Consider the following 12,748-nt stretch of genomic DNA (forward strand, 5'->3'; position numbering starts at 1 on the left):
AGCCCTATACTGAAGAATGAAACTCAGCTCTATCTCTCACCATATACAAAAATCACATCAAAATGGATAAAGACTTAAATCTAAGACCTGAAACTATGAAGCTACCAGAAGAAAACACTGGGGAAATGTTCCAAGATATTGATCTGGGCAAAAATTTTTTGTTTAAGACTTCAAAAGCACAGGCAACAAAAGCAAAAATAGACTAATAGGATTATATCAAACTAAAAAGCTCTGCACAGCAAAGGAAACAATCAACAAAGTGAAGAGACAACCCACAGAATGGAAGAAAATATTTGCAAACTATCCATCTGACAAGAGATTAATAACCAGAATAAATATAACAAGGAGGTCAAACAACTCAATAGTGGAAAAAACCCCACAAATAATCCTATCTAAAAATGGGCAAAGCCATATGTGGTGGTGCTTGCCTGTAGTCCCAGCTACTCAGGAGGCTGAAGCAGGAGGGTTTTTTTTGGGGGGGTGGAGGTGAGGAGATGGAGTCTCACTCTGTCACCCAGGTTGGAATGCAGTGATGCAGTCTCAGCTCACTGCAATTCCACCTCCGGGGTCCAAGTGATTCTCCTGCCTCAGCCTCCCGAGTAGCTGGGATTACAGGTGCTCACCACCATGCCCGGCTAATTTTTTGTAGTTTTAGTAGAGATAGGGTTTCACTATGTTGGCCAGGCTGGCCTTGAACTCCTGACCTCAAATGGTCCACCTACTCAGCCTCCCAAAGTGCTGGGATTACAGGCCTCAGCCACTATGCCCAGTCCCAGGAGGACTGTTTGAGCCCAGTTTGATTCCAGCATGGGCAACATAATAAGAACTCATCTCTTAAAAAAAAAAAAAGAGGGGGGAGCAAAAGATCAAAATAGACATTTCTCAAGACATACAAATGTCCAACAGCTATAAGAAAACATGCTCAACATCACTAATCATCAGAGAAATGCAAATCAAAGCCACAACAAGATATCACCTCATCCCACTTAAAATTTCCTATCAAGAAGACAAGAATTAACAGATGCTGGCAAGGATGCAGAGAAAGAGGAACTCTTGTACACAGTTGGTGGGAATGTAAATTAGTACAGCTACTATGGAAAATTGTATGGAGTTTCCTCCAAAAACTAAAAATAGAGCTACAATATGATCCAGCAAATTCCACCACTGGGTATGTATCCAAAAGAAAGGAAATCAATATATCAAAGAGATATATGCACTCTCATGTTTATTGCAGCACTATTCACAATAGCTAAAATATGGAATCAACCTAAGTGCCCATCAATGGATGAATGGGTAAATAAAATGTGGTATATATACACAATGGAATATTGTTCAGCCATAAAAGGAATGAAATTCTGTCATTCTCAGCAACATGGATGAAACTGGAGGTCATTGTGTTAACTGAACTAAGCCAAGCACAGAAAAAACAAATATTACACGTTCTCACTCACATGTGGGAGCTAAAAAAGTGGATCTCATGGAGATGGAGGTAGACTGGTGGTTACCAGAGGCCAGGAAAGGTAGTGGGGATGTGAGGATGAAGAGTTTGATTAGTGGACGCAAATACAGAAGAAATAAGACCTATGATAGATCAGTAGAGTAACTATAGCTAATGTTAATCTATTGTACATTTCAAAATAGGTAGAAGAGAATAATTCAAATAATGTTCCTAGCATAAAGACAAGATAAATATTAAGGTGAAGGACATCCCAATAACTCGATTTAATATTTACACATTATATACATGTATTAAATTATTACATGTACTCTGAAAATACATACATCTATTATACATCAATAAAAAAAACTCATCCATTAAATTCTGTATTATCTTTGCAACATTCCTGTAAATCTAAATCTATTTAGATTTAGATCATTTGGGGTCAGGAGTTCGAGACCAGCCTGGCCAACATGGTGAAACCCCGTCTCTACTAAAAATACAAAAATTAGCCTGGCGTGGTGGTGGGCACCTGTAATTCTCAGCTACTTGGGAGGCTGAGGCAGGAGAATCGCTTGAACCCGGGAAACAGAGGTTGCAGTGAGCTAAGATCGCACCACTGCACTCCAGCCCGGGTGGGTGGATCATTTGGGGTCAGGAGTTCGAGACCAGCCTGGCCAACATGGTGAAACCCCATCTCTACTAAAAATACAAAAATTAGCCTGGCGTGGTGGTGGGCACCTGTAATTCTCAGCTACTCGGGAGGCTGAGGCAGGAGAATTGCTTGAACCCGGGAAACAGAGGTTGCAGTGAGCTAAGATCGCACCACTGCACTCCAGCCCAGGCGACAGAGCAAGACTTCATCTCAAAAAAAAAAAAAAAAAAGATCAATACATGCACGGAAAAGGAAAAAGGAAAAGGGTTGGAAGAAGGGGTAAGACTGATTCTATGTTGAGATAGTAGAGTTACAGTTTAATTCCTCTTTTGTTTTTTATTTAAGAAAAATGTTTAAATAGGGGCCTTATGTTAGGCACAGTGGTTCATGCCTACAATCCCAGCACTCTGGCAGGCTGTGGTAAGAGAATCACTTGAGGCCAGTTCAAGACCAGCCTGGACAACATAGTGGGACTCCATCTGTATAAAAAATAATTAGCAAGGCATGGTGGAGCGTGCTGGTAGTCCTAGCTATTCAGGAGGCTGAGGTGGGAGGATCAGTTGAGCCTAGAGGTTAAGGTGAGCTATTATCACACCACCGCACTCTAGCCTGGGTGACAATAGAGACCCTGTCTACAAACAAACAAAAAAACACAAAGGACTTGTATGCGTAATGAAAGTCTAGATTTTTCAGAGAGGCCATGATAAGCCACTATAGGGTTCTAAGCAGGAGTAATAGGGCTGGTTTACATTTTTAAGATTGCTCTGGCAGCAGTGTGAAGGGTGGTTTGGAGGGACAGTTAAGATGAGAAGAGACCACAGCAACAGTCCAGGAAGAACAGAGGATAAATGATGACTGTCTGGAACAGAGGGGAAATGACAGAAACAGAAGTAAGAAACTCTTTGGGATATGTAATTGGGGACCTCAGACGCCTTCCCAGCTGCTAATGTTGTGTTCTGGGTAAGGCTGCCTATCTTTCAACCCAAATTGGTCAGTCAGTATGTCCCATTGTCTGATGTTTTTGGTGTGAAAAGAAGTCGATTAGGTCCCTAAGATCCCCCCAAATCCTACATACACAGTAGGAAGGTATTTTATAAAATCCTTTATTTTATAAGTGGCAATCGTCACCTCCCTACCCAACACATAAACATACATACCCATTTAGTCTTTGTTTTCATCACATTTCCCAAACTGATCGCATGTCAATGTGATTCACATAGAAAATAAACAAGAGGGACCCATCACATATGCCAAGTTATCAATACTCCTTTCACCATTTCTGCTCAATCTAGAAGACTCAGCTTGGAATTATTTTAAGATTTTATGTTATTTGCAATATTATGGAAAAGTAAGTCACCGACATTCACAAGGTGATAAGCTGCAAAGAACAAGTTTGTTTTGTTTTCCTTTTTAAATTTAGAATCTTGTTTACAACACATTAGCATCATTAACAGAAAAAAAAAAACCGACCATTTACATAGTAACTAAAAAACCAGCCACTTAAGAAAATAATGTAGTAATCAACCACTACCAGAGAAAATAGGTCCTCTCATTTGATTTTACTGGTAAGTCCAGCTGTTTTCTGAACTTTGTGAGAGTCTCTGTCCTGAATATGGCAAAGCATTCAAGTAAAAGGTAGGGAGTTATAAGTGTGAGATTCTGAGGGATTCTGCCTCAAAGAAGGTTCAGGAATAGCCACAGTCCTCCAGTTTACTCGAACATTGAGATGTTCCTGGGATGACCAGCATAATTTCCTTTTGAGGAATTTTCACAATTCATCAGCCTCAGGATTCAGGTTTTATAAGACATTCTTCAACATTAAAAAAAAAAAGACTCCGTCCCATAGAAATAAGTTTCTCATCGCTTCTCCAGCTTCTTGTACTTGGCTTCTGTGAGGGATGAGGGAGAGTTACATCTTTTAAAACTGGCTCTTACAATGACAGTTTTTAGTTAGCATTTCCAGTCAAGTTAAAAAAATATGTATAATATTGCTAAAAATCTATTAGCTTCAATCTCATCATCTGTCCAAATATACAGATCACTGATCTGTAAAACTTGGAATAAGAATTCAAGCACAGACACTCAGAATTGAGAGCCTAACACAGGTTCATGAAGTCCTCACCCTGTCAACAGCACCTACTTAGCTGTGACAGCTCCACCAGGATGGGGCAGATCTGTCACTTGACCTATCGGGAGCCTTACTAAAAAACTGCCTCTCTCAGCACTGTCCCAGGTGCCCTCTGGAACCAGACTGGAACCCTCAGGAAGTATAAATGTGTGTTTCCTCCTGTATGTTCTTATCCTTACACCTTACTCCAGGAAAGCAATTTTGAAAGATACAGAGATTTAAAAGGCCATCAAATAAGCCTCTTACTGTGACATTCCGTTTTTCTATTAAAACCATGAAAGCACCTGGTTTCACAATTTTAACAGAAAAAGGGACTCTGTCACAAATGGTTACTGTGAACCAAGATACCTTCTACATGGTAAGGTTACCCCTGCCTTCTATGCGGTAAGGTTCATGGTAATCACTGGCTAAATGTAACTGTAGAAAATAAAACTGATTGTTAATCACCACCCATATCAAATCCCAGCCTACTACAAACTACTTTCTTGAAGTAGTCAGCCCTTGTTAAATGATGAAAATAAAATAATCTGTAAATGTTATAAGGATAAAAACAAACTCAGGCCAGATGTGATGGCTCAGGCCTGTGATTCCAGCTACTTGAGAGGCTGAGGTGGGAGGACTGCTTAAGGCCATGAGTTCGAGACCAGCCTGGGCAACACAGCAAGGCCTTGTTTCAAAAACAAATTTTTTAAAGTAGCTGGATGTGATGGTGCACACCTATAGTCCCAGGTACTCAGGAGGCTGAGGCAGGAGGATCACTAGAGCACAGAAGTTCAAGGCTACAGTGAGCTATGATCACGTCATTGCACCCTAGCCTGGGTGACACAGCAAGACCTCATCTCCTATAGGAAAAAAAACAAAACAACAACAAAAAACCCACTAAATTCTTTACTTTTAACCATGTATGTAAGAGCCAGAGCCAGTTAGCAAACCACTAGTACTAAAAATACTAGTTTCTTCCTCAAAGGAAAAGTGATCTTTCAAGAAAATCCTCAACTGACTATTCATTTAAGACATATTTATCTACATTATTAAGGGTGCTTCTGCCTTCTCAACTATAAATAAGAACTTGAGCTTTGTAAGCAAACAGACCTGCTTAGAAATATGGCTCTTCCCTGTACTGGCTTAGTGTCCTTAAGCAACTTACTTATCCCCTTAAACCACAGTTTCCTTGCCTACAAAATGGGGATAAAAATCATGTACTTGAACCAGACATGCTGGCTCACACCTATAATCCCAGCACTTTGGGAGGCTGAGGCGGGCGGATCATGAGGTCAGGAGTTCAAGACCAGCCTGGCCAACATGGTGAAACCTCGTCTCTACTAAAAGTACAAAAAAAAAAAATCATGTACTTACCTCACAGATTATTGGGAAGATAAAAAAACATAATACAGGCCAGGCTGAGGTGGGCAGATCACTTGAGGTTGGGAGATCGAGACCAGCCTGACCAACATGGAGAAACCCCGTCTCTACTAAAAATACAAAATTAGCCAGGCGTGGTGGCGCGCCTGTAATCCCAGCTACTCGGGGAGCTGAGGCAGGAGAATCGCTTGAACCCAGACCGAGGAGGCAGAGGTTGCAGTAAGCCGAGATCGTACCATTGCACTCCAGCTTGGGCAACAAGAGTGAAACTTGTCTCAAAAAAAAACAAACCAAAAACAAAAACCAAACATAATACAGGTAAAGCACCAAGAACAGTGCCTGATATGTCATTAAGTAATCAGGAAATGTTATGTTTATTAATACAATAATAAATTACTAAGGTTTTGTGAAGATTAATAGATCACTGTAGGCACACCATAAATGTTAACTATTATGTTTACTAAGAATATGCTGGCAAGAAGCACTCTTTATTACATCAAAACAGAAGTAAAAATGGTTACCCAGTTTTTTTGAATATGCATCCAACTTGTAAGCTGCCTGCTCAAGAGCTGCTACCTGCTCTTCAATGACATTGATCTGATCCAGATAAGGCTGCAGTCCAGCATCTTTAAAAACAAAGAAAAACTTCATGTTTATATGGTTTTATCAACAAGGAATATAGGAAAAGAGTGGAAAAGTAATAATGCTAGTGTCTCTCCAGCTATGCTAAGACAGATTAGGTGGCATGACATGATTCTGAGCACTAGCAGGGCAGGTGCTTTAGAAGACAGTAGCTAGTTGATCAGGCACGACTGTGGCCCAGACTTAGTGTCTCTCATCTACTAATTTTCCGTTCTTTTTAATTTCTTGCTCCTTGAGCAATCTTTCCATTACTGATTCTGTTTCTTGGGTACTCCCATACCAAGAAAGAGCACCCTAGAGACAAGGAACACAAAAATAATAAGTCAATGGAAACAATATATTCGAATACTCTAAATTAGTGTTTTCCATTATAGAGTTTTTGGTTTTCTGCTTATAGAGTAATCCTTTATGGATTTGTAAATCAATTCATTAGAATCTGGCCACCCTTCCTTTGCCCCCTCCCATTCCAGGAATAAACTGATAAAATCAAGATTTAGAAGCAAAAATAACCATACAAACAAAACATGCTAATCCTCAGAATGGAAGAAATTCATCTTAAATTTGGAATTCATTTTTAGAAAACAAGCTCCCACAAGACAAGGCTGTCATGTTCCCTCCTCTTCTCCATGGCCCCAAGCACAAAAGAACATTAAATACAAACATGTTTAATTACAAATATTATTACTTACATTTCTGGTTTAAGTCCTTTAAGTTCCTACTAATGTTTATAGCAATATCTTTCATTTCAAGATACTTCAAGCTGGTGAGTTTATTCATATTTTCCAGGAGCTTATAGTCTTCACTGGTGGCTTGAAAATTAAACAGAAGATGTAATGTCTTTAAGATTTGTCTTAGATCATTAGAATATGGGAGCATAAGCTAAGTGGTAGTTCAAGGCAGGACCAACGAAGTGTCAAAGGAGTGGGCCACTTTTGATCTATGACATTTATAACTCAGCCTATGTACTCTGAAAGTCTAGGTAGAAATTCAGGCAACAATCAGAAAACTATTTAAACCAAACAAGATCCAGAAGGTTCAGGATCATGGTTACAAAGGGAAATGATAAACTCATGTCCTAAGAAAAGGGAGGTAAAATAGTCTTGGTACTTCTACAGCATGAAAACATTTAACTTATATACATATAATATATATACTATCAGGCTGGGCGCGGTGGCTCATGCCTGTAATCCCAGCACTTTGGGAGGCCGAGGCGGGTGATCACGAGGTCAGGAGTTCAAGACCAACCTGGCCAAGATAGTGAAACCCCATCTCTACTAAAAATACAAAACAATTAGCCGGGCGTGGTGGCAGGCACCTGTAATCTTAGCTACTCGGGAGACTGAGGCAGAGAATTGCTTGAATCCAGGAGGCGGAGGTTGCAGTGAGCCGAGATTGCGCCACTGCACTTCAGCCTGGGTGATAGAGTGAGACTCCATCTCAAAAAAAAAAAAAAAAAATATATATATATATATATACACACACACACACTATCAGCTAGGACCTCACTACTTCTTAGTAACTCATTTATTACCATGTATAATTCTATATTGCATTTTATGCAGTGACATTTCCAAACCATCTGTCTGCTTCTCATATCCTCAGTTCTTTCCCTATCCCCATTCAAAGCAAATGGTCTCTACTCCAATTTTCCTAAAGGCCAAGTCCATTAACATAAGCTGCTTCAACCTCTCTGCCTTACTTCTTTTGTTTTTTGTTTTTCTCTCTGCCTTACTTCTAAACTTCTCTGGATCTTAATATCTTCCCAAGAGGCAGAAGTGTTCCTATTCTTGCCAAGACAACCCCCTCCTCTTGTGGCCTTGACCCCAAACACTTCTACTTCTTCACGGCCTCTCTTCAATCATCCCCTTTCACTTGCATTTCCAAATTCTCCCTCTCTCCTGGCACCTTCCTCTCTATATAGCAATATACTCAGATTTCTTCCAGCTCAAAAGCACTCTCTCTATTCTGCTACACCTATATCATTTGCTCAGTAAAGCAAAGGAGCTTCACTGCTAAACAATTTGAAAAAGTAGCTGACACTCACTACATCCTCTTCCTTACCATTTACTTACATATACCCTTGTAGTCTGGTTTTTGGCCCTACCATCCAGAGATTACATGCTCCAAGGTCATCCATGCTCTGCTAACCACCAAATCCATGGCATTTGCTCAGTTCTTATCCGCCTAAACCTCTCCATTGTCTTGGACACTACTGATCTCTTTTTCTTTGGGAAATGCTCATTTTCTTTGGCTGCTATGGCATTGTACTACACCGATTTTCTAATCTCTAACTGCTCTTCTTAGATGTCTATGCCAGATCCTTTCTTATCAGACCCACTTAACTAACAGTTCTCAACTTTTTCTCAGCTGTAACACATAACTGATGTTTACATGGGTAGCACATACCTATGGGCATTCCCAGGCTTATGGTAGAAACTAGCAGTTTGAGAGGAAATATCAATTTACTCTTAAATTCAATAAAGCATTTGTGCAAGTAAGAATAACAATCATAGGAAAATAACAATTTGCTTAAAATTAATTATATAATAAATCATTTGGAAACCTAGGTACTTTAAGTGTTATTAAAAACAAATTAAGTGCACCATACAGGCATTCCCTGACATTTTAGCCTAGACTCTCTTACCTACTTCTAAGCTCTTCCTTGGCAATCTCATCCTGCACAGCCTCCAATCACACCACTATGAAAGTGACTCCGAAATCTGTTTTTTGTGCTCTGATCAATCTCTGAGCTCTGGAATCCAACGTACAAGTCACCTAAGTTCCCTAGTTATATCAACAAGCAGCCAACCCAAAACTGAAAACATTTTCACACTAAACATGGTTCCTCTTTCCAGCTATTTTGGCTGATGGCACCACCCAGGCTTAAAACCTCAGATACATCTTGGTCTGCTTCCATCCCTCAATATCTACTTAAACAAGTCCTATAAAGTCCACTTCTGTAATGTTGTCGCACCCATGTTCTCCTTTCCATTCCTTTTACCACCACTCTGCCTCATATCTTCATTACTTTTCTTCTCTTTTATTATTATTAGATTACTTGGAGCATGTAACCTCTGGATGGTAGGGGAAAAGACAAGACTACAAGGATGGAGTCGTGCTATGTTGCCCAGGCTGGTCTTGAACTACTGGCCTCAAGCAATCCTCCTGCCTCCCAAAGTGCTAGGATTACATGAGCCACGGTGCCTGGTCCTCTATTACTTTTCATCTGAATTATTGCTCATCTCTCTCTGTTCTCTCTCCCCCATATCTACACTCTCATATTTATACTGCTATCAAATTAGTCTCTCTAAAACAAAGGTCACAGCTAGGCATTGCGCCTCATGCCTGTAATCCCAGCACTTTGGGAGGCTAAGGTGGGCAGATCACTTGAGGTCAGGAGTTCAAGTCCAGCCTGGCCAACATGGCGAAACCTCATCTCTACTAAATATAAAAAAAAAAATTAGCCAGGCGTGGTGGCGTGTGCTTGTAATCCCAGCTACTTTGGAGGCTGGGGCAGAAAAATTGCTTGAACCTGGGAGACGGAGGTTGCAGTGAGCCGAGATTGCACCACTGCATTCCAGCCTGGGCAACAAGAGTGAAAACTCTGTCTAAATAAAATAAAATAAAATAAAATAAAACAAGGGTGACATATTCAAACACCTAGAAGCCAGCAAGATAATGTAAATGAGTAAAGTAAGCCAAGTGTTTGCACATTAAATGCATAAGAAAATTATTCACTTCCATGAAGAAATGTGCTTCCCCTTACTTCTTGGAATATGCGATCCTCTTAGCCCATCATTTACTTTACCAGTTTTGATAGAGCCATTGGTATAGAAAACCATTTCTGTACTGCTACTAATAAAAATAACAGTAGAGAACAGTGATCAATGGCACTTAACACTAGTTCCCAGTAAAGGGGAAAAAACAGGAAGTGGTAAGGACAAATTAGATAGCACTAATCCTTTTAAGAGGCAGCTGCTCAGCTCTAGTCAATTATAGCCTTGAAAAAATGCAGGGGCTAGTAGCGCCAAATCTTTGGAATTATTAAAGAGAAGCCAAAAACCTACATTTTGTTACTTGGTTTCTCTTGCTCAAAAATAAACAAACAAATAATCAGGCTGATAACTTACAGAGTCACAGCTGGGTGCAGTGGCTCACACCTGTAATCCCAGCATTTTGGGAAGCTGAGGTGTTAGGATCACTTGAGGCCAGCTTGGGCAACGGAGCAGACCTCATCTCTATTATTTATTTATTTAGGACAGAGTCTCCCTCCATCACCCAGGCTGGAGTGCAATGGCACAATCACAGCTCACTATAACCTCCACCTCTCAGGTCAAGCGATTCTCCCGTGTCAGCCTCCTGAGTAGCTGGGATTACAGGCGTGCGCCACCACACCTGGCTAATTTTTGTATTTTTAGTAGAGGCAGGGTTTCGCCATGTTGAGCAGGCTGGTCTGGAGCTCCTGACCTCAGGTGATCCGCCTGCCTAGGCCTCCCGAAGTGCTGGGATTACAGGTGTGAGCCACAGTGCCTGGCCATATTTTTTTAAATAATAATAATAATAAAAGAAAAGTAATGAAGATCTCAGGCAGAGTGGTGGTAAAAGGAATGGAAAGGAGAGCATGGGTGCAAGAACATTACAGAAGTGGAATTTATAGGACTTGTTCAAGTAGATATTGAGGGATGGAAGCAGACTAAGATGTATCTGGGGTTTTAAGCCTGGGTGGTGCCATCAACCAAAATAGATGGAAAGAGGATCACTTGAGCTCAGGAGTTCAAGACCAGCCCAGGCAACATAGTGAGACCCTGTCTCTTAAAAACAGAAAAAGAAAAAAAAAAAATTACAGATTCACAACCCCTACTATTCTGTATCAAGCCTTTTCTCATAGATTCTGGTTCACAAATTTAGCTTACAGTAATTTCCTGGGGAAGTGAAACAATTTAATAAATGTTTTTGAGATGCTGTACTGGACCAGACTTCACTTTCTTTCTTTTTTTTTTTTTGAGATGGAGTCACACTCTGTCGCCCAGGCTGGAGTGCAAGTGGCGTGATCTCAGTCCACTGCAACCTGCAACCTCCACCTCCTGGGTTCAAGCGATTCTCCTGCCCCAGTCTCCCCAGTAGCTGGGATTACAGGCGCCCACCACCACGGCCGGCTAATTTTTGTATTTTTAGTGGAGGCAGGATTTCGCCATTTTGCTCGGGCTGGTCTCAAACTCCTGACCTCAAGTGATCCACTAGCCTCAGCCTCTGGGGTTAAAGGCATGAGCCACCGCGCCCGGCCCATACTTCACTTTCTGATCCTCCTCCACACATAGGTCATGTGTCCACTTGGAAACGATCAAACACTAGTCATGTCGCAAAGGATCGGTTATCAAATCCTCAGACCAAACTAATAGGTCCCTAAATCTGCAGGTCACTCCCCGTTCCTCAATTTCATTTCTCTTTATCCCGGTAAACACATCTTCTGCTTTAGCCAAACACATTGCTTGGACATACCACCTCATTCACTAGTTGTATCATCTCCCCCTTTTCCACCAATAACTCCCTTCACAACCCTGCTCAAAATACACTTTCCCCAAGGAAGCACTTCTTGATTACTGTTGCTGGATATGAATTCTTTTTTGTTATTGTTTTCTCATTAGTCTATGTTACAGAGGCCTGCAGAGTTGTATTCTCTTTCTCTCCCATTCATGACCTCCCCAAACTTCCAACAGGCCTGTCTCAGGGCATGCAGTGTAGGAAGGGAGCTGCAGACTGATGCTGCTAACCATCTCCCAGGCCTCCTGGGCCAAACCGCACCCGAATCAACCCAGACCCCGCCTCACCCGTCAGTTCCCCAGTCAGGTAAGTGGCCATTTTGGAGAACATGTCCCGGCAGAGCTCAGTGATGTCAGCTTCAGCAGGCTCCTTTGCTTCCTCAGCTGTCTCCACGGCGGCATCGTCTGGGCCAAGGGAGAATGACTAAGTGTCCCGCCTACACCCGGTGCTAATCCAGCCAAAGCAGCCTGTTCCGACATCCCTCCACTTGCCTTCATTCCATCAAGTCGGCTCCATTCTCCATCTGCCATAATTTCAAGTCCTTCACTGCGTCCCTGCCCATCTGACACACCAACTCGCCTCCCTCGCACCGCCCCTCGCCCATACCCGGCACCCCCGCTAAACCATCCCAGTCACCCTGACAGGACAAACACTCGCGCGCAGAGACAAGTGCACTCCTCTCACCAGCCCGTTCCTGCCAGGTGAGCCACCACACACTCAACCTCGCCCTCCCGAGATGGAGCCCCAAGCCCCCCACCAGACGCTTCCTCCCCATCCATTCCGGGTACCTCGGGCGGGCTCATCACGCCGGGTCGCCAGGACGCCCTCGGCTGCCGCCGCCATAGCAGACCCTGCGCTGTTTCCGGGCCGGGGTGCTGCGCGTGCGCACTGGGTGTGTCCCGCCCACCCGGCCGGCCCTGCAGTCCTGCGCCTAGCGGTCCAGTTCAGCCTCAGGTCTATGACACAGCAAAGGGCGATTCCG

The 12,748-nt window shown here is 42.2% G+C and overlaps 1 protein-coding gene across 2 annotated transcripts; it reads right to left on the reverse strand.

The window, feature by feature from the left end:
- Positions 1 to 3,180: 3,180 nt before the first annotated feature.
- BLOC1S2 (biogenesis of lysosomal organelles complex 1 subunit 2) lies at positions 3,181 to 12,697 on the reverse strand. Of its 2 annotated transcripts, XM_054436903.2 has the most exons (5): positions 12,555 to 12,697; positions 12,054 to 12,170; positions 6,915 to 7,034; positions 6,105 to 6,209; positions 3,181 to 3,982 (listed from the first exon to the last, which is right to left on the reverse strand). In XM_054436903.2, exons 1-5 carry the CDS (start codon positions 12,607 to 12,609, stop codon positions 3,951 to 3,953), a joined length of 429 nt encoding a protein of 142 aa, XP_054292878.1. In that variant the 5' UTR covers positions 12,610 to 12,697; the 3' UTR covers positions 3,181 to 3,950. The 2 variants fall into 2 exon arrangements, with proteins under 2 accessions (XP_054292878.1, XP_063526224.1); XM_063670154.1 differs by having other exon boundaries at positions 3,181 to 6,209; positions 12,555 to 12,690.
- Positions 12,698 to 12,748: the final 51 nt, after the last annotated feature.

This window comes from Pongo pygmaeus, chromosome 8 (genome assembly GCF_028885625.2).
Source record: "Pongo pygmaeus isolate AG05252 chromosome 8, NHGRI_mPonPyg2-v2.0_pri, whole genome shotgun sequence".
In the NCBI taxonomy this organism is placed as follows: domain Eukaryota; kingdom Metazoa; phylum Chordata; class Mammalia; order Primates; family Hominidae; genus Pongo; species Pongo pygmaeus.

What these genes read in the sequence shown, in the direction of transcription:
- BLOC1S2 (XM_063670154.1), bottom strand. Translation starts at nt 12,609, where the DNA reads ATGGCGGCGGCAGCCGAGGGCGTCCTGGCGACCCGGCGTGATGAGCCC. An exon ending in CCTGACTGGGGAACTGACGG is followed by an intron (nt 7,035 to 12,053) that starts GTGAGGCGGGGT and finishes TTAATTTTCAAG; the next exon opens with CCACCAGTGAAGACTATAAG. An exon ending in AAAGGACTTAAACCAGAAAT is followed by an intron (nt 6,210 to 6,914) that starts GTAAGTAATAAT and finishes TTGTTTTTAAAG; the next exon opens with ATGCTGGACTGCAGCCTTAT.